Source organism: Falco rusticolus, chromosome 3, assembly GCF_015220075.1.
Source record: "Falco rusticolus isolate bFalRus1 chromosome 3, bFalRus1.pri, whole genome shotgun sequence".
NCBI lineage: Eukaryota > Metazoa > Chordata > Aves > Falconiformes > Falconidae > Falco > Falco rusticolus.
In genome coordinates, this window is record NC_051189.1 from 105,380,883 (window position 1) to 105,405,940 (window position 25,058).

Below are 25,058 nucleotides of genomic sequence, written 5' to 3' on the forward strand. Positions count from 1 at the left end.
CTCAAACCTAGCTCAAGCTGACACTCCACTTGTATAGCCCCAGCGTGACTCAAGAGCTGCGCTTGGCCAAAAAACCATTGCAAATCAATTCAGCGGGTTAAACCCATGCTCGGATGGTCTCCAGTGAGCACTGCGTCTTTTGGGCCTCTTGTCCCGCCACTTTGTTTGCTCAGTCAATGTGCTGAGTGCATTTGGCTGCCTGCCTCTGGAAAGGCTGCACTGTCCGGTCTCTTCCCAGCCCCCTGGAGAAAGGATGCTGCTGGGCTCTGGCGGCTGGTTGGCCCCTGCTCAGTGTCACTCAGCTGTCATCAGGCTTTGCCCCTGCCAGCGTGTCGTCCCCCTGGATGGGGTCTGCTCCCAAGGGCTCGCTCACCCTGCTCCCAGTCTCCCCAGCACTAGTGACCCACGGGCTCAGGAGAGGGGTTTGAGGGGGCTCTTGGCTGCTTCTTCCCCCATATCCCACAGAGTTGCTCCCAGGGCAGAGGCAGCCCTGGGAGGCTCAGTACAGGCAGTTGCTGCTCTGCCCTACCCTCTGCCCAAGGACAGGCAGCCTCAGCGGCTTTGGGAGTCAATTATTTGAAGCCAGACAGCACTAAAACCTGCCAAGCCTGAGGGAAAAGGTTTTATTTGCATTTTAAATATTAGCACTGGCTCCTGGTTTTCAGCCGCACACTCCACCTGACTGGCAAAGACGTTGGTAGGATAAGGGTAGCCCCTCTGAGCCAGCTCCTGCCCAGGCAACATGTGACATATGGCTACAGAAAACCCCCAGTGTCCCCATTTCTCTGCCCAAGAGGGCCAGATTTTGAGGGCTTCTGCCTTCTAAAACCCCAGGAGAGTACCAGTGCAAAATATACCAGCCCAAAGGATTCATGGCATCGATGGATGTCACCAGCTGTGGGATGGTTCCCAGCTGAGAGGCTGTTTGGGCTGATTGAAAGCAAATGGGTGAATATGGGGCTTTTCTTTACCAGGGACTGTGATCATGGCTAATTGCTTCGATGTACAGGTTTATGGACTGTTACATGGATATTGCTCTTCTCATGGCTTCACAAAACCATTTTATAAATGGTGCTGGCTGTGATCCACTGCTCTGTGTATAGCTGGTGGTCGGGGCGTCAGCACGGAGTCTGAAGCAAGGAGAAGGAAAACATGAATGAGGAATAGATAGGGAAAAACAAATGTCAAGCTGTGCTTTTTATAGACTGAGGGCAAAGTGCTGGCCAGCCCCTGAAGTGGAGAAAGATGTGCTGGTAATTGGAAACACACACCCGGGGGAGGATGGCAGGCTGGCTCCCTGCACCACGAGGCAATCGGGACACCTGCCTGGCCAGTCCTGCACTGGGATGCTGCACTCTGACTCCCTGTATCAGATTTGGCTTGACTGAGGCCGAAGGGGCTGCGTCCCTCGCAACACAGCCTGGGCACGGGCCAGTCCAGGTCTGCCCCCACTACAGAGCCAGCGGGGCTGGAGAGCAGAGACTCAAAGTACTGAGTTGTCATAGAGTGGATCCCACTGTTAGGGAAAAATGGGATGAAAGGTGGACTCCCCTGTTACTAACACAAGCAGAGCAGTCCTTGGGTTAGCAAAGGAAATACTCGGTGGCAACCAGAGGCTGAATTAGCATTCCTTAACTAAGGCTCTTTTTGGAAACTAGAGCCCCAAGGCCATTCCAGGGCCATAGGTGTTAGCATTGCCCATTGGAAACATCAGGCGATGCTCTCCAGCCAGTGAAATCAGGTGATATATTTCTAAACACTCACACTATCGAAGGCCAGAGCAAGTATCAGGCAAAGAAATCAACTGTTCCCTGATCTAAGCCAACTGAAATCAATTGTTGCAGGGGGAAAGCGTGGTCAGCCACATCCAAGCCCTTTGACAGGTCAATAAATACCGCACCTGAGAGAACACGGCTCAACCGCAGAGGTGGATGTGCCTCCCCTGGCATTGCTGCTTGAGTGACACCCTGCTTGGGTGGGTGCTGGGCACTGGGAATGGGCCCAGTGCTGTGTACTCCAGCCTGCTGTTGACCTCAGCTTTGCACGGGGCTTTGCACGGGGCTTTGCACGTGGACAGTGCCTTGCCCCAGCCCTGAGGTCCCAGCGGGGCTTTTGCTAATGCACCTCCCGTGCTCGTCCTCTGTTGTGGCAGAGGCGATGAGCAGGCTCCCAGGACGCCTGCCACCAGCTCCTGCCTCCCATCCTCTGCTCCAGTCACATCTTTTATTCACACTCAAAAATTTGCAAGGGAAAGATAGTAACAGCCCTGAAGAAACTCCATCTCCGTTTTGGCCTGACAAGAAACCAAGATAAATGTGAGTTTTCAGTTAATATCATGCTTGGAGGATGAACAGGAACAGCAAGGATTTCATTCTGGTAAGTTTATTAAAAACACATAGACATGTCACTCCTGGCAGAGCTGAACAAGTCCTGGAGTCTTGGGGCTCAGGTCGTATCAGTGTCAATAAAACCTGAGATTAGATCTAACACCAGTCTGGCATCTGAAACCTGCGGATTGCATCCACACACACTTCCCGAGTCTTCAGCAAAAGTCCCACGGGGGAGCAGGACCCAGTGAAAGCCACGGGCAGCTGTCGCGCTCCCCATCCCAGGTGGGCAAGCAGAGGAGACCCCTGGGTGGATCCCAACCATAGGCTGATCCCAACCATGGGCTGAACCCACCGCAGGCTGATCCCACCACAGACTGATCCCACCACAGGCTGCGCCAACATTTTACGTGCAGGCCTCCTCCACTGCAGCATCCTTGGGGCTCTTCCTTTCCAATGCCCTTCTGCCATAATTCATCTCTCTGCTGAAAGGCTTCGCTGCTTCAAACTGCTTATTAGCACAAATTGCCTGGCAGTAATAAAATGCTCTCTCAGCGCTCATCATTTATTGGGCATGCACTTCCGTGGCCAAATGTTGAGATGCAAGCCCCACTGTTGGCCGAGCTCATCTTCCAGTGTCCCCTCCATTCTGCCGCAGAGCCACCCTGCCTCCTGCCACAGGCACCCACGCACAGCCCCGTCCCCGTCCCCCATCCCCACGGGGAACTAATGGCACTTGGAAGGGGTGTGAAGCGCAGAGATCTTGGCTGTGAGACCCATCAGCTCAGATGATGTACTTATACTTTTAATAAGAAATAGCACTCAATATAGCACATTTCCAGCATTTATTGAACTGAAGTGCCTTCTACTGCTTCAGTGCTGAGCCCTGAAGCCTGTCCTGGATGATTTAAGAACGATCCATCTGGAAAATGATGCAGACAATTTGTTACATCCAGCCAGAGAGCCATAGAAACCACAATAACAAGCTTAAATGATTTCAGCATCGCTACATCATCCAGCCCCAGCCAATCTTCCTCGGAGCAACCGCCGAGGTGGGGTCACCGCATCACGCACAGCTCCTCTTCCTGAAGCTGATGCTCTTGCTGCAGCCCAGCCTGGTGCTGGGAGCCTGGCTCCTAGTGCACGACTGGTGGGACACAGCGACGCCGGCACAGCAGGTTCCGTATGGCCAGGGCACCCCCTTCCTCCTTCCCTGCTCTTGCCTCACCACCACCCCCCACACCCAGCCCCTCTTTGCAAATAAAGAAGATATGAAAGGCTTAAAAACCTTTCTTGGTGGGCTCTTCCTTCTGCAGGCAGCATTGTTGCATGTTGATGGTTACTACCTAGCCCTGGATAAATCAGGGCTTCATTTTTCAAAATAGCATGTTGATTGATGCTCAAAATATCTCCAGCAATTACTTCACCCCGGTATAATTATAATAATTAAACTTGGATAATGCTTAGTCCTACTTTTTAACAGAACTATGTGCTGCGGCACCAGTGTGCTTGTGTTTTGTTTCCAGCTCATTTTTCAGTCTCGCCCCGCTGCTGGGCTGAGGCACCCCTGAAGGATGCCAAGACTGCTGCCTCCAGTGCTGAAAAGGGGACGGTGACCCAGGCAAGGCCCCTCCAGCCCTGGGGACCACTCGAGGTGCATTTAACTGGGGGCATGGCACGCAGTGGCCTTGCCCTCATCCTGACCGCATGGTGGGGGGAGCAGCAGGAGGGGATGCTCCTGGCTCCAGCGATCGGTGCTGGAGGGCAGCTGGGATGGCCAGCTCCTCGGGGATGCCCGATTTGGCCAGTCCTCTTTGGCTGCAATGCAGAAAGCTGAGCTCGCTGGGCTGGGCAGCAGCTCCTGTAGCAACGGTCTTCCACGAAGCACAGGGAGTCAGCCAAGCAGCAGAGAAACGACGAGCTGCTGTCTGCTCCTGCAGCCGTACCAGCTGCCCACGGCCATTGCAGTCTGTGCGAGGAAGCCACACGCACCCGTGCAGCACCGCTCAGCACCCACCCACCCCAGTCGCTCGGCTCCTCCTTGTCCCCCACATCCCCTCTCCCACGCTACATGGCTCAGCACAATATTTCTCCTCTGCGCTCCCAGCAGCGACACCGGCAACAATTCAGGCTGGTGAGTATGTTTCCGGCTGTGATAAATAGCAGGGAAAGGAATGAGATCCCAACACTGTATTTCATGCTCTGAAATCCCGCTTGTATCTGGAAATGAACAGAGTTCTCCGGCTGATATATGCAGCTCCGGGGCCATTCGCATCCTGTTAGCTTGTACACACTGTCACAGTGATTTAAGCTGGCAATTTGGCCCTAAAATGAAGAGCATCTCACTTTGTCCCTCCCTATTTTCCTATACATATTCCCACAGAAGAGAGCTTTTGGGGAGGATTTAGCCGGGCTGGGGCTGGGCAGTACCTCTGGTCCTTGTTTCGGTGTGCCGTCAGGGCACGGCACCGTGGGACGGCTGCTGCCACAGCCTGGAAATGAAAGCAGCAGGCGGCTGTGCTGAGCCATCTCCCCAGGTCATCCCTTTTCAAAGCTGACACGGACACTAGAAAAGGCTTTTTTCCCCCCTTTCTAGGTCAGCTGGCATTTCAGAGAACCACAGGCACGCCGTCCCGTGGTGGCTGGGGAAGGGGAGGATGCTGGTGGAAGCACAGGGGGCTCTGGAAGCTGTCCCGGCTGCCCAGCAAGCTCTGCACAAGCCCCCTCCGCATGGCACCCAGGTCCCCACGTCCGTCCGTCTGTCCAGCAAGCAGATCACGGCAGTGCAATGGCACAACCAGCCCCGCCTGGAAGCACGACGGCTCAAGTGTGAACCATCATCACCCCTTTCAAACTGAATTTGCAAACAAGAAATACCGTTTTAATATGCAACCGCTCAGGGCCAAAATTTCTCTTTATGTAAAGCATGTATCTAGGTTAAGCAATTCTGTAACGCCTGCTTACCTTATTGCATAGCTGTTTATTTAAAACATCATTAGCAACATTTAATTAACTCTCTAATTGTCCTGTGGAAGGGCTTCCCTCTTTCAAGCACTTTGCCCCAATGCACACACACGGGTCCTGCTACCCCGAGCCCTGGGGGACACTGGGCAAGCCTGGGGACCCGGCGCCCTCCCACCTCTGCCACAGGGTTGGTAGGTGGGCGGTACGGTGACGGGGACCCCGAGACCCTTTTCCCAGGATGAAGGCAGGGCTCTTTCCCAGCTGCTCACCCAGGGGTGCACAGCTGGGGAGACAGAGAAGTTTACCTCGGGAAGCCCCTGGGCTCCACCGTGCTGAGGGGTTGGTTCCCCCAACCCCCAAAACGACCCCGTCCCCTCCCCAGGGACTGCGCAAAGGAACCCAGTCACTACCCGGCTGCGCGGTTCTCATATCAGTTTTAATAGCAACATCAGAGTACTAAATATACACAGGGAAATCGGTATAGGGTGGCATTTACAGTGCTTCCAAATACACAGCTTCGAAGTACAGAGACAAATTAAAAACCACTCGGGAAGAAAACAGTTCTCGCCTGTGTGGCCCCGTGGGCAGCCGGCACCCTGCTGCAATCGCCCTGGCTCACACCGCGGGTGCGCCGGCAGGAACTGCCATGGCCAAAGGCGATGGCCGCTTCCACCGGCAACAGCCTGAAGTTGCCAGAGCATCACACACGTATGCGCTGGATGTCTCGCGGTGAAGGATTTTCCCAGGAAAAGAAAGAAGTACTCAGTGATGTAAAACCGGTTACAAAGTAAAAGCTGTCTCATGTTAGAAAACGGTTTTTGGCAAAATAAAAATAAAGTGTAAACTTCACTGTACATGTCCTATCAAACAAAAAAATAAACCCCTCGGAACCTAAAATAGAAGAATCTGGGTCAGAAATCTGTGCCCTTAGTGTACATTTTTGTGCAACATATACTTTTTCTCAAAGTAAATATTATCTCCACTCGTGACACTATTAAAAATGTACCTACAAATGCTGAGAATAATTCTTAAAAATGCGTGAGAAGCGTTACATGAGATCTGGAGACCAAACCCACGGACTTCTGAAATGGTGAGGGATCTCTTGCTGGTTTTGAAAAAATCACTTACAGATTTTATACCTGGTTGAACAAAAATTCCAACCACATTCATCCTGAAATGGGTGGGCTGAGATAGTACATATATATTTTTGTTCTATATTTTTTTTTTTTTTACAAAATATATAATATGTGTAGAATATCTACTATTTAACTACCATTTTAACTGAACTACCTTCCTTCACAACAAGCTGCCAATGGAGGAGAGGTAACCTGAAATCCGCCCCGGCACATGCTCCCGCGCCCGTTTTGCCTTTGCTGCTCTGACCTCCCGAGGGCAGCGCGAAGGGCACGGAGGCTGGAGACCACTGCGGAGCAGCCTCCCTTGCCGCCTCTCCACTGCCATGGCCAAGGCCACGGCCACGGCCACAGCCTGCCCTTTTCATTAGCTGGGAAGACAGAGTGAAGGTAAACGATCAGATCTGGAGAGATGGGCAGCCGCCCGGGAGCCGCTCTGCCCTGCACGCCCGGGGATGCTACGGGACGTTGCTGCCCTTGGGATAGCTCTGTTTGCCAAAACCCCCCAGGGGATTGAGTACCAAACCCTCGCAATCTGCCCGCTGTACCTGGAGCTGCTGTGATATGGTAGCTCAGACCTATAGCCCCAAACTAGCTGAGTTTGGCACAGAAAAAAGCCCACCAGCGCCGGCCACAGCGAGCAGTGCTGCCCGCAGCTCTCACACAAGGAGTTGCACCAACTCCCTGGCTTGGCAGGAGCAGCGAGTGCTGCAGCTCCTGCTCGGTGTCTGCAAGGAATCTGGATGGAGGAGGGGTCCCGCACAGCCCCGGGAGGTCTGGGCTTGCTGCAGAGCCCGAGGAAGAGCCAGCCTCCCCTATGCCAGGGGGGAGCAGAGCAGCTGCCATCCCTGCACAGGAGCAGCCAGCATTGCCGGCTGGTGACAAAAAGGGCTCATCCCAAGCCATTCTCTAAGACAGAGCCACAAGCAACACACAGGCACACCGCTACACACCTGGGGAATTTGGCAGCCTTTCAGCAGCTGCGACACATTTCTTAGGAGCTATGAAAAGGTTAAGAAATCTGTAAAATTAATAAAAAAGAAGCAAGAAGCAGCTAGCTGGAAGTTTATGGCAAAGCAAGGGTCAAAACTTCTTTTTCCCAAGCTGCCAGATACACAATGAAATAAAACACAGTAAAAAGCTCTGGTTTTCCAAGGGAAGGGCGCACTGGAGGCATAGTTTTGCTAGGCGGTGGTGGACACCTGATGCTGCATCCAGACTGTGCTCTGCGCGGCACCCTGTGCCTGCTGCAGATACTCCCCTGGATTTGCTGCACATCCATTGAGTCCCACCACACGCGTGCCTGCAGCTCCCCAGCATTGCACCACAGCAATGAGACTGCCCCGGACACAGCAGGGATGTTCACAAGGGACATCTGCCACCTTGCTGCTCACAAGCTGCAGCTTTATCCCTTGCAATGCAAACGATACCATCCAGCGCACGGGGCTGTATTTCACGGTGGAACATTCCCTGCTACCTGTGCAATGCTATCAGACTGGGAAACGGGCTCAGCTTCTGAGTGAGAACAGAAAAATCCCTAATTCTCCAAATGTACACACGTCCTTTCTGTCCCTGCACTGGAGCAAGACTCCGCTGCTTGGACGAGCCGCTCCAGCTGATTCGAAGTACCCAGTGGCATGAGCATTGGCAAAATCTCCCCCATTATTGCTGAATGAGCTTTGGGCTGGCTCAAGCCAACGACACCTGGCACAATCCCCGCGAGCTGAGGATGAAGCTTTGTGTCCGGCAAAGGGCAGTGACAGAAGGGAGCTCGTCTCGAGCTACCACCTGTGGCTGTGGCAGCCAAAAGACCTCAGGGTGAGATGATGTGGCCAAAACGTGGCAAAACTCACGAGGAAACGTGTCTGTGAAGACCATGCCTGCCTGCTTTTTCCACGGCGTGAAAGATCTGCTCCATAGGTCTATTCCATGAAAATGTGACTTTCTGTTTTCATGTCTGTCTTGTATTTTGGCTTTCGTCAATACTAGGGAATGAAATAATCATAGTTCATTTCTTCTTTACTGTGAAAGGCCTTGGGATGCTAGGATGCTGCCTCATCAATCACCGCATATGCAGCTCCAGCCCTTCCCTTCTTCCTTCCCTCCTTCAGGCAGTCGTCCCTTGTTGGTGTGCTTAGCATGCATAGGGATGGGAGGGTTTCTCTGATAAAGTGCAAGTGCTGTTGGTCCTTATAAATAAGGGAAGATTGTGCATCTACTTTTGTTCCTCGGTTCACCGCTCATCTCTCGGTGACCAGGACGTGTCCTTCTTGCAGACTATGTGGAAAGCTCATGCAAAGCCTGCCATCAGAAACCTGCTCCTGTCGTCTGGGGCCAAAGTTATTTGCCTTCATTCTCTCTCCCTCTCACACACACAGACACAGACACACACACACACACATTCTCCTCTCCTTGCCTCCAGCTCTGCAGGGAATTTCCCAGGAGCTGAGTGCCAGGTTCAAGGCAGGGCGCCTCTCCATCACCATCATCATCACCGCCAGCACCAGTGCTGCCCGCCCTCCCAGCCCCCAGCTCCGCCTGACGACTCTCCTTCAGGCAGCGTGTTCCATACACGCAGAAATGCAGAACGATGCTTCAAACTCTCGGGAACGAGGGAGTCAAGATATATTTCATGATGTCAAATTGCTATTGAGCTTACACTGGAGTCCCCACAAGAACTACTGGGTGCAGCCAGCACATACAAATAAACAGGAAGATCAATGGGTGAAGCACAACAGACGCGGCTCCCGAGCTGGAGTGGATTGATGCCAGCAAAGTCAAATGAAGAAGGAGAATTCAAAAACTATGCCAGCAAGGGTAATTTGCAGGGGCTGCACCATTTACAACAGTAGAACACAAACATCCGAGCGTACTGAGATGACAGATCACCTTGGAGTCGTCGCTCAGAATCTGCACTCCTTGTGTGGGTTTTTGGCTGATCCCAGCAAAGCCTGGCTCTAGGGCAGCCCTGGGGCCAGCAGCACCCAGGGCATCCCCTGCACAGCCACTGCATGGGGGCATCCACCATCCAAGCAGGGTAACGCATCATGCTTTTAATTGCACCCCACTGCAGCCCAGAGCCTCCCTGGCGCCCAGGTGAGGCTGCCTGCGGTGGGGCTGGGACCTCCCGCAGTGCCGTGCCTCCCTGTTTTGGGGCAGAATCCTGGCACACCCCGAGGGCAAACATTCCCCATGTTTCTCAGGGAAGGCCAAAGCCTGGGGGGCTTGCTCCTCCAGTGAGACACCATCCCCTGCCTCAGAAGTATCCTGGGCAGGCATCCCAGCCACCACCCTGGAGAGCCGCCCAGCAGACACCCCTCAGCGCCCAGCCCCATCATTGCAAGGTTTGCTTTTAAGAAACACACACAAAGATGAGATCTCTACTCCGCTGCCAAAGTCTAAGGGGACCCAGACCTGTTCAAAACCCTCCAACACCAAGACCCAGCCCCAGGGACGCGAATCTCTGCTGCCGCCTATGCCCGCCCAGCTCAGTGTTCACAAGAAACCACCTCCGCAGAAGGAATGGGTTCAGTCATGGACTAAAACCTGGCCAGGAGCAACAGGAACCCTCCTCCTCCTCTCTGGCTGCCGGTCGGCAGTGACCCGGGTGCAGAATGCACCCAAGGCGATGCTCGAGGCTCATTGGAGTTGCAGGGATTGTTGCCAGCGCCTTCAGAGATGCTCGGTTTAAGCCTGCAGGTAATCATCAGGTCTGGCAAGGAAGACTTCTTCCCAGGGCAGCTTCCAAAAATTCAGGAAAAATAATCCAGACTGTGCAATTCCATCAGAAAGGGACAGAAAAGGATACGGAAACAAGAGACTGCACATGAAGCTATATGCAATGCCAGAAGTTTCTACTTCCTTTTTTTTTTTTTTTTTTTTTTTAACTGCAAGTTCATTGTAATAAAGAAATGGAGCTGAGTAATTAGTGGATGAGTAGAAATGCATATCTGGACAATTCTAAAAAATCGCTAGTATTTACCAAGGGCAGTTACAAAAAAGAACTGGAGGACTTTGGTCTGAACTCTGCTGTCATTCCCACCCATGTAACGTTGCAGCAACCCAACCGAGACCCACTGCGGTGTCTGACGTGAAGCAGACCCTCACTTGAGTTGTACGGGACCCCTCTGCAAGCTTTGCCTTGGCACCATCTACATGGGCAAGCCCAGGCTTGGTACAGGGCACATGTTAAAGAGCAGAAGCAAAGTGTGGTGAGACACTGGGCATGTTGGGAGACCCCAGCCCGCTGCCACTATCCCCCCCTCCTGCCTGGCTCTCCCAGCCGTGCCAGTTTGGAGGGGCACGGCATGGCATGGCACAGCTTGCTGCACCAACAGCAGCACCTGACTCCATGGAAAGACTTGGACAGGGGGGCTTGCTGGTGGGCTGGCATGCTCATCAGCACCCACCAAAACCACCCACCTCTGCAGGAGCTGGATGGGCGATGTGACACGTTTCTAGAGCAACACACCAAACCAGAGGCAGCAGAACCATACTTCCCTGGCAAACTGTTGGGCAAAAGTCCCTTTTTAATGGTATTAAGTGACCCCCGTGATTGTGGACAGTGGAATGCATCTTCTCCTGCCGTGGCAGACCCAGCCAAGACCAGGAGAGCAAAGGAAGAGGCTCCCCGGAGCTCGCTGGCCTTGGGCTAGCTCAGGAGGCCATAGGCTCGTTCCTCTCATGTTTCTCACAAAGGGCTGAGCAAGCTTTGGTGTTGTGACAAATTCAGAAGCCATTAAAAAAAAACCACCTCCCACATCTTCTCCTAAAATTTATCTCTTCTGCCAAAAGAGGCTGATCTTTTGACAGTCCACAGCTAAAAGCCATCCCCAGCCAGCCCCAAGGCATCACACCTGACACAGCAGGGACCACAGCTCCATGAAATAAGGGCAGGCACAGGCTTGCAGGCTTCATCCTATCTATCTTGATGAGGTATCAGGCTACAGAAGGCTGGACGCACCCTTCACCACCACCACCTCCAGCGAGCTGCCACGAGCCAGGGGACCCGCCTGCTGCGAGCTGCCTGCTCACCCTGCCCTGCCCCGCAACCTGCCGCCCTGCTGCGGGGAACATCTCCCCCGCGGGGGGCAGGGGGAGCGGAAGCATGAACTGCCCCATGCACACGCAGCATCCCGTGTCGGGGAAAGGGGCTTGCACCAGGCGGGTGCAGCCAGGAGCCCTACAGCAGTGGGGCAGGTGGGAGAGAGGGGAGCACCTCTGCTGCCCGCTCCTCTCGCCACGCCATTACGCCTCCTCTGACGGCCTACAGCAGGAATGCACTTTGTGAATTTGGCCCAGATGCATCCTTCTAGCTCTAATCCCAGCCCATGTCCGTTCTCCTTTCCCTCCAGACCAGCCTCCAGAGCGCTCTGCCATCCCCTCCACAGCTGGAGGAACCATGGGGCAGCGCAGCCCTGCTCCGGCTGTTTTTTGGGAAGCCTCTCCCCTGCTCCCACCAGCAGCCCACCGTGCCGCCCCAGCTGGCCCCCACCGCTCGCTGCTGCCATCACGTCACCACCGTTGGAAAAGCATTTCCAAAAAGAACCAAAACTATATATATATATATATATGTATACATACATATATATGTTTATACATACACACACACTTATATATATGTATATATGTCTACCTATATATACACATATAGGTTTGAAAGGCAAGCTGCCAAAGTAGAAAACATCGGTTCACCTAGTTTGTATTATGCACGTTAAAGAAACGAGACTTTTAGCCCATGACATCTTCTTTAAAAATGAGTATTTAAGATCTTCAAAAATTGCTACAGTACAAAAAGTGTTTGTGTGTGTATATATATCTTTTCTCTCTACATATATTGTATGTATGTACGTTTATGGACCGGAATGAATGATCCCAGCAGAAGAGACACCCCATTCGTCCTCCACAACGTTTCTAGGCGTTATCGACTTAGCTTCAGCTTCTCGTGAAGTCTTTGCATCGGTACATGGCACATAATGGTATTATTGGCACAGGTTCAGAGTCACGGTCCAAATCCAGGCTCCAGGCGCTCAGTCCTTCCCTCTCAGTCCCCCGCCGGTTCCTCTTCCTCCACAGGATTCTTTGCTCACACATTTCTCTTTCTCTTCTCCAAAAAACGCGCTCCTTGAAAAATGCAGTTACCTATAGGCGTGTTCATTTTTATAAAAATATATTTGGCCCATAGAACGCTGCTCTTTGAGTCTCCTACTGGTAAACAGAAATGGTAGGTACAGGTAACCCATTATTTTTTTATATTTTTTACAGGTTCACCAATGGAATCCTGTTAAGGATGAGAAAAAAAACCAAAGATTAAGTTACAACAGGGAAACGCATCGTGACTCACACTGCTCCTTTTAGCCCCCCCCCAGGAGCCCGGAGGTTCCCCCCTCCTCCCAGGAGCAGCTCCGCAGGGCTCAGGGCAGCAAACCCAAACAGCAGCAGGCGAGCATCCCGGGGGAGCAGAGGATGGAGGAAGCGGGACGGCCGTGACCTCCTCCTCCCCAGCTGCCAGCCCGCGTTTGGGACTGGGACCACTGGTTGTGCCTCCCTGGAGGAGCCGCAGCCTTGCCTGGCTCGCTTCCAGCTGTGCTTGGAACAGCACTGGGGACGTGTTGGGCCGGGGATGCTTTGGCAAGTGGTGGGAGTGACTGAGAGGCTTCAGTGTGCCTTACTGCACACTTCCAACTCCTCCAGCCCATTTCCAAAACGTGATTAGCTTCTGATTGTCCCTACGCTCTGGACCTTTACGCACTTGGGCTAAGAGCAGTGAGTGCTCTGGCAGATGAGAAGACGATGATGAGTCCTAACAAGATTTTCTAAAGTTAAATGCCCTAAAGAAATCAATAGGGAATTGGTTAAGCATCAAAAACAGAGATCCTATTGAAGTTCTTCTTAAGCTATTTATTTGCCGTCTTCTGAAAGATCTCTCCCTAGTAATCTTTAGAACAATTACTCCCCATCATTAGCATGCAGCCACTCATTTTACGAGCATGTGGCTTTAGGTACAGCGATACATGCTGTAATACGGCTCCGTGTGCCTGACAGCTACCCACGTGTGGGCTTTCTATCCTGCAGGTACAAATACAGCAGGTGCAGGGGTGCTGCCTACAGTGGGCTGGTGACACACATGCCCTAATTTACGCTGCTTAGATTTAGATTTAGAAATGCAATATGCTTTTTGTTCAAGTGTTCTTTCTTCAACATTATTTTTAAGCAAGATGCCCAATGTATGCCATCTCTAAGAACAACGCTGAAATCTTAATTAGCGAGACAGATTTTACAGAGTCCTTAATCTCCCGCACCGGGCTGTGTTGGGACCGCTGTTATGCCACTGAAGACAAGCCTGGATTTTTTATGATGACTCATTATCTGTTAATGTTAATACAAACCATTTGCTGTTGTTAGGCAGAACGGGGCCATCACAGCAGCTGCTCGCCGGGTTCAAAGCATGGAATTAACATACAATACTGTAAATTTCAACTGCCTTGTGCAAAAGCAAGGGTCACATCAATGTTACTGCACCGATATGATTTTCAGGTCTCAAATTGCCACTTCCCAAACAGCGATGCCGAACACTTACGTAGTTCTGGATGAATGCTGTTCAATGCGTGCATCGCAGGATGTACAATTTATATTGTATTCCAAATAGCCTCTTTGTGCAAAGTAGGTCAGCGTTTGATCAACCTTACAGATTTTTGTATAATCTCATTCCATGGGGTTTTTCAGTCAAAGAGAGTGGGATTAAGGACAAGAATAACGCCAAATCTCAAACTTCATTTCAGAAAGCCCCAAAGCCAGTATGAAATCAAACCAAAACAACCACAGTTTGCTGGGGTACCCGGCCAAAGCCACTTGAGCCTTCAGCAAATTTCACCTTTTGGTTACTGAAAGGGTGGTTTCTCCTGCCTCTGCCTTGGCGCTGTCTTCTCTTCCATCTGCCATGGTCAGGGCACAGGGTGTTTTGCTGCTTATACCCCCGTGCAGGTAATCCCTCAGTGAGTTGCCTGGCACAAACGCTTTAACTGACTCCCTTTACTCTTCACCTAATCCAGCCTTGGGCCACACTGCTGCTGCAGCATCCTTACGCTGGGCTGCCACGGATGGGCCAGGTCTGCTCTTTGCAGGCACAGCCGGCGGGCTCTGCCTGCTGCTGAGGTGTGACATCCCTTCACAAGCCAGCGCTCCAGCGGGGCCCGACAGCCAGTGGAGGCAATCTGCTGGGAAGCTCCAACAGCTGCTCACTGCAGGCGACATCACCTGCACCGGGGGGGGGGGACACGACTGGCACCCTGGTGGCAACTGTGCCAGCAGCACAAGAACCCTCCCCATGGCTCCTGTTGGGACGGGATGAACCTGACCCCAGGAAAAAAAAATTCAGCATCTGCTTGGCTTGTAACTAGATGAGTTTCACCAGGTTTCCTGACACAACCTCAGTGCTGCCTGCAAGTCTCCAGGCTGGAGACTGCTCTGCGGTGCTGTCCCTTACATCTGCTCCCTGCAACTGCTCAGCCCAGCCTTACGATGCCATCAGCATCGTCAAATGCCAGACTGCCATTTAGGCAGCACGATGTTCGGTACTTGCACAGTGCTGATGGACTGTAATGTGAAGTCCGCATTAAACTCCAACCACCCTCCCGGTGCTCATCTAGTCAAAATGTCTGCACAGCCTCTCTGCCCTGCCATCCCTGCCTCTGGCCACACCATCCATCTCGTGCCTTCAGCTCTGACTCTACATGTTCAGCAGCACTAATTTGCTTATTAGACAGCTAAGAGCTGCAAAGTGCCATCAATAGAAACTCACAAAGCACTCCGAGCCTTTCCAAGGAGAGAAGTTTCTGTCATGGAGACTGGTGCAGCATCTGACCCCTCCTGGTGCATGGCTGTGTGCCTGGGAGAGCCCCCCGCTCTGCTTACCCCAGCTGCCAGGGTGTTCCACTTGTGCTGCCCACTGTCCCCTGTGCAGGCCGGGAGAAAGGGGCTGGGAAGAGAAAGCTGCATGCAACCCCTCCGGCCAGGAAGCTCCACGTACTCTAGAGCATCCTTCCACCTCTGCCGAGATGCAGCAGGTCAACATCAACTGTCACCTTCAGGCTACACTGCTGCTGCTGGCAAAGCCAGCCAGGAAAAGAGCCATCCCTCCAGAAGAGGGGCAGCCCAAAGCAGCTGCTTCTCCTCTTCCACCAGCCTCTCCTCTAAAAACAAGAGCTGGAAAAGCATCCTCAGTCCCACCGCTCCTCCTGTGCTTAGCAGCATCTGTCCAGTGACAGTATAAGGCCACCAAGAGGACAGGGAACAGCCTACCAGGGAGCTTATCTCAATGCCATCTGCTCTCGGATGGTTTTACCTTACAGTGACATGTAAAACTTGAAATATTCATTTTTTTCTGCTGGATGTCCCAACTGGCACATATGCATTCATGCAAAAAGCTGTTTGCATGGGGTTGCAATGCATCTTTCAAGTGCAGGCTCCTGGGGAGCTGCAGGGAGCCGTGCTGACCGCCACAGGCTGTGGGGCAAGCACTGGGCTGTGGGACAAGCATCGGGCTGCAGGGCAAGCACCGAGCTGCAGGGACAGCCGTGCAGTGCCACCACGCAGAGCGAAGCCTGCTCAGAAGGCACACACATCATGACCCTGGCAGCTCCACGCTCTAACAACCATGCCCTGGCAAGAAAGTGTAGGCAGCTGTGCATGGGAAAAAGTACAGTGTGGAAAAATTATTAAGCAGCCTTTTTCTGAACCTCTAAAGGATTTGCGTTGACCCCATATGGGGATGAGGGCAGCTTCTCCTGTTATCTGTGCTGTGGTGACAATCCCTACGTCACTCCCCACATACAGCAGGGATCTATGGCAGTCACGTGGGTTTTACCATGATGTACCACATATGCACGTGTGTTCCAGAAACATCCTGGTGCAAATACACATATGCATGAGCACGCATGCAGAGAACAGGCTTTGAATTAATCTCATTTTGCTAACATTAATGAAACCAAACATCAGCTTCCAGAACTGTATAAATAATTGAAACACTATTACAGAGCTAATGCTCCAGGTACGACTCAGATAGATTTTTCCAGAGTACGTCAATATGCATTTTATGGATTCCATGAAAACGGGTCAATAAGAATTTCAAGGATTTAATAAGGCACAATGGACCAGCTTTGGACTATTTAAAGAAATCCATGGAGATGACCAGGGTGCAGTCTTCAGCACGGAGTTTCACAGGACCTCGGGCAGGAGTGGTGGGAATTGCACAGGCCTCCCACAGCAGGCAACAGCTCGGAGCTGCCCATTCTCCTTCCCTCTACTTCAGGCAAGAGAGCTGCTGATGGCATCTGAGTGTGACTGGCTTGGGGTTTGTGTTGGCTTTTTTAAAAAAATCATTTCAAGGCAATGGACAGACATCACCAACTGCAAAGCCCATGGTGGAAAAGGGGCAGTGGATTATTGCTGTTTGCTTTCTGAAGCTAGCATCCGCATGTGCTGTTGAGGAAGACCCTGCAGACCCTCTCTGTTTCTCATCCAGCTGCCCTTCCCCCAGCCAGGAGGGGCTCTTGGGGGCAGAGCTGCCCCGGCTGAGCCGTGAGTCATGTCAGCGAGACCCCATGAGCAAAGATGCTGGTGGGCAGACAGCTGAACCTTTGCTTTCTACTTTTTCTGCCCTCCGCCGTGGGCAGAGGCACACCTCACCTTGCCAGCCCAGACACAGCCAGCCCCGAGCACAGCCGACACCATTAACTTTTTATTCCCTTCCATTCTAATCTAATTATATTTCTGTGTTCAATAGCTGAGCATAATGTTAAACAGGCTATTCTGAGCAAGCTGCAGTCAGGGAAGGCTGGAAATTTCATTTACACTGAATATATGATTCATTACAGCAGGGACTTGGGACAGACCAATTAATTCACCTGAGCGTGTGGCTCGAACGGGCACCACTGCCCTGCGGTGAGCTGGCACATGATGAACCCTAATTGCTTTTCCTGCCACCACTATCGGCCGTGCCACCTTCAAAAACAATACAAGGAGGTGAAAACGGCTCAAGCCAACTGAAAAAAAAAAAAAAAGAAATCCCACAACAATGTACTGTTGAAACCAGCACAACATCTTTGTACCCCTTTGGTTGCAGCAGTACCCAAGGTGTGAACCTGGCTGCTGGGGACTGCGCACACAGGCTTGCAGGGTCGGCTCCCCGCAGAGCAAGGAGGGGCATGGGAGCAGGAGGAGGAGGAGGACAACGACCCTGGCACCATCTCAGCAGGAGCATGGAAGGGTTTATGACAGCAAACATCATCAAATGAGCTTTGAGGTACCAAAGGAACGTGCACGTCAGATGCATGACTCTTGAATGAGACAGGCTGTCCATCATGCAACAAGAGGTTAATTACAGATCAGGCCATTTCACAGCACGAAAATTACTATTGCTTGTCGAGGTTTTTAGAGGTGGGCTGGAACCACAGGATCAGGCTGAAGTTCAAGGCTGCCCCAGGCGTACTTCTCTCTCAAGTCCACATCCATCCCTGCCTTTTAGCTTGGGCCTGGCTGCAATTCACCTCCATGGAAAAGCCAACATCCCATCCATAGCAGGAGATGTGTCCGGCCACCCCAGCCAGGTGAGCCACCCTGCTTGGGTCCGACCGTCCCAAAAGAAGTGTAAGCAGGAGGATGGCACCAGGCAGGGAAGAGAGCGGCTGCTCATGGGCAGGGGACAATGGGCACGGGATGGATGTGGGATGGGCACAGGATGGACGCGGGGGGAGCACGGTACGTACCAGGAAACAGCCCGATGGCGTCTGCCCTGCCCCCAGAAGTCAAACAGGCTTCGGCCAGTCAGCAGGAGATTTCAAACCATTTCTCAGACACAAAGGCCACGGGAATAAGATGCCGGTCAGAAGAAGAGGGTCTGCAGCGAGCAGAAAAAGGGGCTTGCATGTGCTGGTATGTAACACAGAAGGAGCAAGCCAAGGTGGCCTGCTGTAAAATCAGCTTTTTGAGAGGCAAAACTCCCCCAAATATCTCAAAAGTAATGCTTTGAATGGGCTTATTGGCCTTGGAAACCAGGGTGGTGCAAAGCAGAGAAAGAAGAAGAAAAAGTTGGACTGCAATACTGAATGTTTTTATCCCTGTGCACAAGCACCTTGTAACACAGCCAAATGCTCTGAGGATACTGACCCCCAAAGGGCAGCAGGACATCCCCTATCTGCCACCTCCCCACCACCGAACAGCAGCACTGCCCCGCACCGCCCACCTCTGCCGTGCCCACCACCTGCACGGCACACCTGGAAACGCACCGCGGCCAACGGGATCCCAGAAAGCATCACCTGAGGGCATAAAAGCCACAACCCCTTCCAGCCAAAGGGCACCCCTTCATCGCTTGGCCGGGGTTCACATCAAGATCAACGCACGCATACGTTCAACGAAATGGTTTGAAAATCCCTGCCAATTCTCCGCCTTCCAAGATCTGAGGAAACCCTGAAAAACGTGAACTAGCAAAACCCCATGCACACGCAGAAGATGATGCTTAACAAGATGTCTATCAAGCTGTTGGCTTCCAGGCTTCTGTCCTTCATGCAGGTAGACATCAGCGGCGCGTGGCACGCATGCCACGGTCCAGCCAGGCTGTGTGCAGTGCTAGTTGCTCATTTTCCCCCTCATAACTCTCCTGCTGATTTTTCCTTGAGCTCTGATGGGGGACATGTGTTTACTGTGTGGTCAAACTGCCTCAGCACCCAGTGAAAGGGCTCTGGGAGCCAGCCCAGGGCACAGGGAGAGGTCAGTTCTGACCACCTCCCTCCCCGTGCCGGCACGGGGCACACAGAGCGAGAGCTCGCATCTTCTACACCACGCCGCCAGCTGCTATGGAGCCCCCTTGCTAATGAATCATTATTTTACGCCAGACAAACGGTTCATTTGGCTCTCACTGCCTGCTCCTCCATTAATCATCCCGCTCATTCGCAACCCAGCAGCTCTTTCGATGCCACTTAGGAGACAGCACGAATGCTGGAAGATGGATCCAGCGGCGTTTTACGTGCTGGCGGCAACAGCTGGGAACTGAAAAATGTGCGGTGCCGCACGCTGTCAGGGCTGGCCGAGCTGGGCGCAGGGTCGGGCGTGCAGCAAGGGGCTGCCGAGCCGCCCACCCACCCTCATCAGCGGGGTGAGAGGTCCAGCGGCGGGGCACATCCTGAGACACAGGGTGGGTGAGAATCGTAGCTCAAAGAGCCAGGGGAAGGCAGCTCTGCCATGCGCCCCCCCGGCATCTCCTGCCCATGGGCATCACTCCTGGCCAAGGGACCCCCAGCCCCGGAGCAGGACGGCACTCCCCGACCTGCAGTGAAACCGCGCTGGCCACCTCACCTGTTTCCGTTGAAGGTTGTTTTATAATCCCCGGGCGAATGCAATGCCTCCTCTGCGTAGACAGGCACGGGGGTCCGGACACACTCGTGGGAGCACTGCAGCGTCTCGTTGTAGGCGGTGAAGATGTCGAGGGCGCTGGGCACGCGGGCGGGGGCGAAGTCGGTCAGGTTCTGGCAGCTCTCCTCTTGCTGGTCCAGCTTGCGCTGGTGGCTGTTGCGCCGTGGGCGCCCACTCTGTGCGCAGCTGGGGCGGCGGGGGAGAGAAGAAGGGACACGACGCACCACGCGTCGCTGATGCTCAGCAGAACTCGTGTTACCAGCCATTCATTACACATCGCTCAATATTAGCTTAGAATTCAGGCACTTTGGAAAGCTCAGCCACAATCAAGCAGGCATTTGGCTCGCCTTTTTTTTTTTTAAGGATCAGATTTAAATTTTAGATACAAGCTTTCTATCATCAGAGGAATTACTTAACAAGTCATACGTTTATACCTGCAGGAAATGAAAGCCTTTTTTTAAGCAAAAAGATGTTGGTGAGAACAATGAAGTGAAACCCTTTCCATCTGGGAAGCACCAAAAGGTTTTAAGTTATCAGGATAAATAAGCTCAGAAACGGGTCTGACACAGCAGACATGCTCAGCCGAGGGACAGCTGGCAGGGCAGCCCTGCTCCCTGGTGACTCCAGTGGCTCCGGAGGCTCCAACAGGATCTCAGGGCTGTGCAGCACTTCTGGTACGGTACGTATGAAACGGGAAGAGCACCAGCTAGCAGGAACCCCCCCTCAGCCAGGCTGGTCCTGTTTAAGGGTCTAGACGTTGATTTCATTAAGATGTCACTTTTTTCCAAACAGGATTGACAGTACCTGTTGTAATGCTGGAGTTTCGGAATATTGCAGCTCCGAGGGTGGGGGAGCTGGGGACGCTGTGCTGCCTGCGCTGGGGGACCTGTGGGGCTCCCCTGGGAGTGGCACAGGTTGGGCTGTCGGCATCTGCCAGCAGCGGGGCACAGCCTGCTCTGCACCAGCTGATGCACCCGAAAGTGACAGCCACTAAAATAACCATCACCCCACCACGGCACATTTGCAGGAGGAGTACCGACAAGAAGGACACTTGCATGGCACGTGGCCATCGCTCACCTGTCCTGCCCGAGGGGAACAGGTGCCGGCCAAAGCACAGGGGCAGAGATCTCATCCTGTCTGGGACCAGGGACTAAGCCTGTGATCTGGGTCAGCTCTGCCATGGAGCCTGCAGCCAGTGTGCGGCCAGCCCTCACCAGTACAAGCAGAGCTGGAGGCAGCCTGACACGCGGTGTGAAAAACTGAAGCAGTTCGGCAAATGTTAAAGCTGAGCAAACTCAACGAGGTGCTGCTTTTTTGCCTGGGACACGTCTGACTGCTGATCGCACTTGCCTCTGGGTATTCTCCAGTGATTTCCCAGTTTCACTTATTGTGAACAATTTCTATTCTACACTGATCACCGTATTTATTTCCTCCCGCCCCCGCCCCCGGCTTCAGCATGAGCTTACTCGAGCTGCTCTGCCAAGCTGCAGTCGGCCGGATCAGTGACATGGACTGCTTAGGACGGCTATTAGAGAAAAATCCCAGAGGTGTTTTATAAAGTATTTTCCCCTCTCCTTCACTGAAATACTACTACGAGTAGGGAAGTTTAGTTCAGTAAATCCCATCTGAGATATAGAAACGAGCATCAGCAGCTGCACTCCTGATGCCTGCCCATGGGCCCACTCCCAGCAAAGCACACCCAGCTGCAAGGCGAGTAACTCAGTGCTTTTGGCCAGCTGCAACGCTTCGTTACAACTCTGCTGAGATTAAGATGCCTCTGTAGCCCTGCAAATAGGTTTTTCCCTAATCCCAGGAAGCGAGCAGGCTTCTTCATCAGCTTGGTTTTCTAATTTCCTCCTGGGTGCAGGAATCGATTTGCTGCAGCACCCGTGGAGAGCTCGGGTGGGCAGAGCGGGCAGGAGAGAACGGCCGCCGAGCAGGGCAGCACTGCACGGCAGCTCTCCCAGCGGCCCAGAGCTGCCGCCTTATCACTACACCAGCAACACTGACCTCAAAGTAGGCCAGTTTCCCTGGGAAAATAGGTAAAGCCATGAGCGCCTGAAGCGGAAAGCTAACCTATTTTGCCATACGCCCAGCCATGCTGAGAGAATAAATGGGAGCAAATTAAGCCGGAGGAGCACACGAGGGCCCAGGGGGATGGGGCACGCTTCAAACCATTGGCATCTGAGGGGCTCAGAAGGTGCCCTTCAGTCCCTGGAGCCGTAGGGAAGGTCAGAAAACGCAGTTGTGCCTTGCCGAGCCAGGCTGGTGATTGCAGGAGCAGCAGCAAAGCTGCTTAAGCAAGGTGGCAGAGGAGATGCCACCCAGCGCCAGGCGGGTCCCGGCTCCCTTGCAGGAACACCCGCTGCAGCCACACACACCACTTTGACCTCACCAGGTGGCACCACGCTGCAGCGACTTGATCCCAGAGCAGCAATATGCACATGTCCCACATGGGATTTAGCCACCCGACCCTGGCCACATGCTGGTCCCCAAAGCCACCCGCCACATGGCAAGAGGCCGGGCAGCCACCGGGGCACAGACAAACTGAGGTGCTTCAACCTCCTTTGGAGGTTTCAGTATATATATAAAACCAATATTTTCTCCTGCAATGCCTTCTGGAAGCCATCCTGGTGGATGCCACGGGCTTTAGCACCCACAGCTGGAAGGGCACCCCCATCCCCACCCTGTCCCCATCCCCGCGCCACAGACCCAGAAGGGAACTTACCAATTTTTTAAGACAAGAGTTGTTATCAGAGCAGCTATGACCATGATGAGGGACACGGTAATAGTGATTATCTGATGAACCGCCAGACCTGCAGAGAAAAAAAACACGAGTGAGAGTGTGGACGGGAGGCAAGGGGGATCCTGGGTGGCGGCAAGCAAAGCCCCCTGCCATGCACAGACCCCCCCCACCGCCTCCTCCTGAGCCCTTCCCTGGCACGGGGCCGTACGCAGCCCCCGGCAGCGGCGACGCAATCCTCTCTCCTGCCTTACATAAAATAATCCTTAAGCCAGGCTTCTCATTTCCTATCCTCTCAAGTATGTTCCTTGTCAGCCCGAATTAGGCACAAAGAACGGAAGAGATGTGAAGACATATCCCCTCCGGGACGGAAAGGGAAACTTGAGCGCAGCCTTGCAGTGGGTGCGGGATTAACCAGAGATAATAATTACCGCACTAACTGCTGCTCACTTAGAAGGTCGGATGGGCTCATTTTCTCCTAATTCACCTTATACAGGGTATAATTTTGCCTCGTGTATCATTCCTAATGAGCAGTTTGGAAACAAAAGCATCTCAATGTACAGTATGTTTGTGATTTTGTGCTGCTTTACAGTTGCAATTTCGTAATGAAATGATTTTCCTGGCTGCAGCCCAAGGATGTGCTATTTTTCACAAACAGATGTTGCAGCTCCTGATGGATGGTATTTTTAATAAATAAATGTTAGCATGACAGGAAAACAAGCAGTTTTTTATATTTATATATCTATATGTGCATCTGTGCAATAGTGCTCCCAGCTCATGCGGGTGCATGCAGCAAGGAAATCACTGCTCCTTCCCACAGAGAGTGCACGGGCTCCCAGCCCACTGCCCATGGGCAAGAATGGTACCTGTGCAGGGGCTGCGGCACGGCCAGAGCTGGGGATGCCTTTGGGGCCACCCTGGCTGCAGCCCTGGCAAGGAGATGGGCTTCAGACCTGGCTGCAGACCTGGCCAGGCGCTCGGCAGCGAACTGGCCACAGCAGCTCTTTCCAGCGTCAGCAGCTATACGTGCGCACACCCTTTGCCCGGTAAAAGCCGTGTGCACCCAGCGGTCCCCTCCTTGGAGGGTGGGAAACCCTCCTGGGAGAGACTCGCTGGGGGCAGCGTGCCCCTACCACAGCCCGGAGTGCTGCGCTCTATGGGGACTTGGCGCAGAGCATCCCCATGCTCCCATGGGAATGCTGCTCAGGGCTCTCCCACGCTCCTGGGCAGCAGATTTGGGGCCAGGCCATGGCTCCCCTGCTTTCGGCACAGTGCACCCCACTCACGGTGAGCTTGTGCAAGACTCTGAGCAGCAGCCCAAGCATCAGGCTGGGTAATTGGGCCAGACAAGATTTATCAGTGGCATTTCAAACTGCAGATGATGCTTGCTGCTCTGCTCCCTTCTCTCAAAGGACAAAATTTTTGACTCCCTTGAAATTCATTATCTCATCTCCCCCTGCTCATACCCACACCCCAGGGGTTTCAGGTCCCTGTCCATATGCCCACACTGCTGGCAATGCTCATCAAGGGAGGAAAGCTACCTAAGTTTAGCCCGAGTCCCAGGGCAAAGCTGCCACCTCCCAGGGCATGTGGGTGTTCAACGCTTCCCCAGCCCACGCACCTCCAAAGAAACCCTAATCCCCCAGAAACGTGAAGGAAAACACATCAGGCATGGGGAAGAGCAGGAGAAAAGCCATGCAAGGCTACCAAGACCCATGGTGACACCTGAGAGGACATGGAAACAGCTCGGCACAGTTGCACAACGAGATGTAACTCACCTTTTGAAGGCTACCTCCAGCACGCAGCACAGCAGCCTCCCAGCTCTCGGGAGCACAAAAATGCATCACACCCCGGCTCAAGGGGCTACCCCGGCTTCCATTAGCCCTGCCCATGGGCACGTGTCTCTCAGCACACCTCACCACCTGAGCATCCTTGCTCAAGATCCACCATCAGCTCACGCTTGTCAGTGTCAGTGCACTGCCCAGGCTGCAGGACCCCGGCTTTGCTGCTGGCTGCCTTGGGAAGGAGGCGTGGATCCCCGCTCAAGATGCGGAGACCCATAAAATCCCTGATCTTGAGCAATGACGCCAGCCAGCAGCAACACCTTTTTAGGAAGCGCTGCGGACTTTGCTGCCAGGATGCATCCTGGGCATAAATCAAAGGCTCAGAAATGTGAGTCTTGACAGTTTAATATCATAAAACCAAGGTCACCTTCGGTGAATCTGATTCACCAAAACACACCCAGTGCCAAGCACTCGGGTAGCGATTGCTCGCGGGGAAGGCTTCGCTCCCAGCCCCGGAGCCGGTGTGCCGGCAGCAGCCAGTGACCAACTCCGAGCTGCCAGGAAGGGCCAGCATGAAGCGGAGGGGAGCGATGGCCTGGCACCTGCCCTGGCAACCACAAAGCTCTGGCATCTGGTGGTGGAGCAAAATCACTCGCTTCCAAAATTTTTATTTTGCAGAAGGGTTTCTGGAAGGCAGCAT

General features: G+C 53.2%; 1 protein-coding gene across 3 annotated transcripts in view; it reads right to left on the reverse strand.

Moving 5' to 3' along the window:
- Positions 1-5,708: 5,708 nt before the first annotated feature.
- Positions 5,709-25,058, reverse strand: part of AJAP1 (adherens junctions associated protein 1) — a 46,983-nt gene continuing 27,633 nt past the window's right edge. For 2 of the 3 annotated variants that reach the window (XM_037381397.1, XM_037381394.1), the window contains exons 3-6: positions 22,560-22,647; positions 19,775-20,017; positions 18,190-18,320; positions 5,709-12,704 (exon numbers count right to left, since the gene is read on the reverse strand). In XM_037381397.1, the coding sequence (XP_037237294.1) occupies positions 18,248-18,320; positions 19,775-20,017; positions 22,560-22,647 (404 nt within the window). In that variant the 3' untranslated portion in view covers positions 5,709-12,704; positions 18,190-18,247. The remainder of the gene's footprint in view (positions 12,705-18,189; positions 18,321-19,774; positions 20,018-22,559; positions 22,648-25,058) is intronic. The other variant, XM_037381396.1, reaches the window with a different exon arrangement.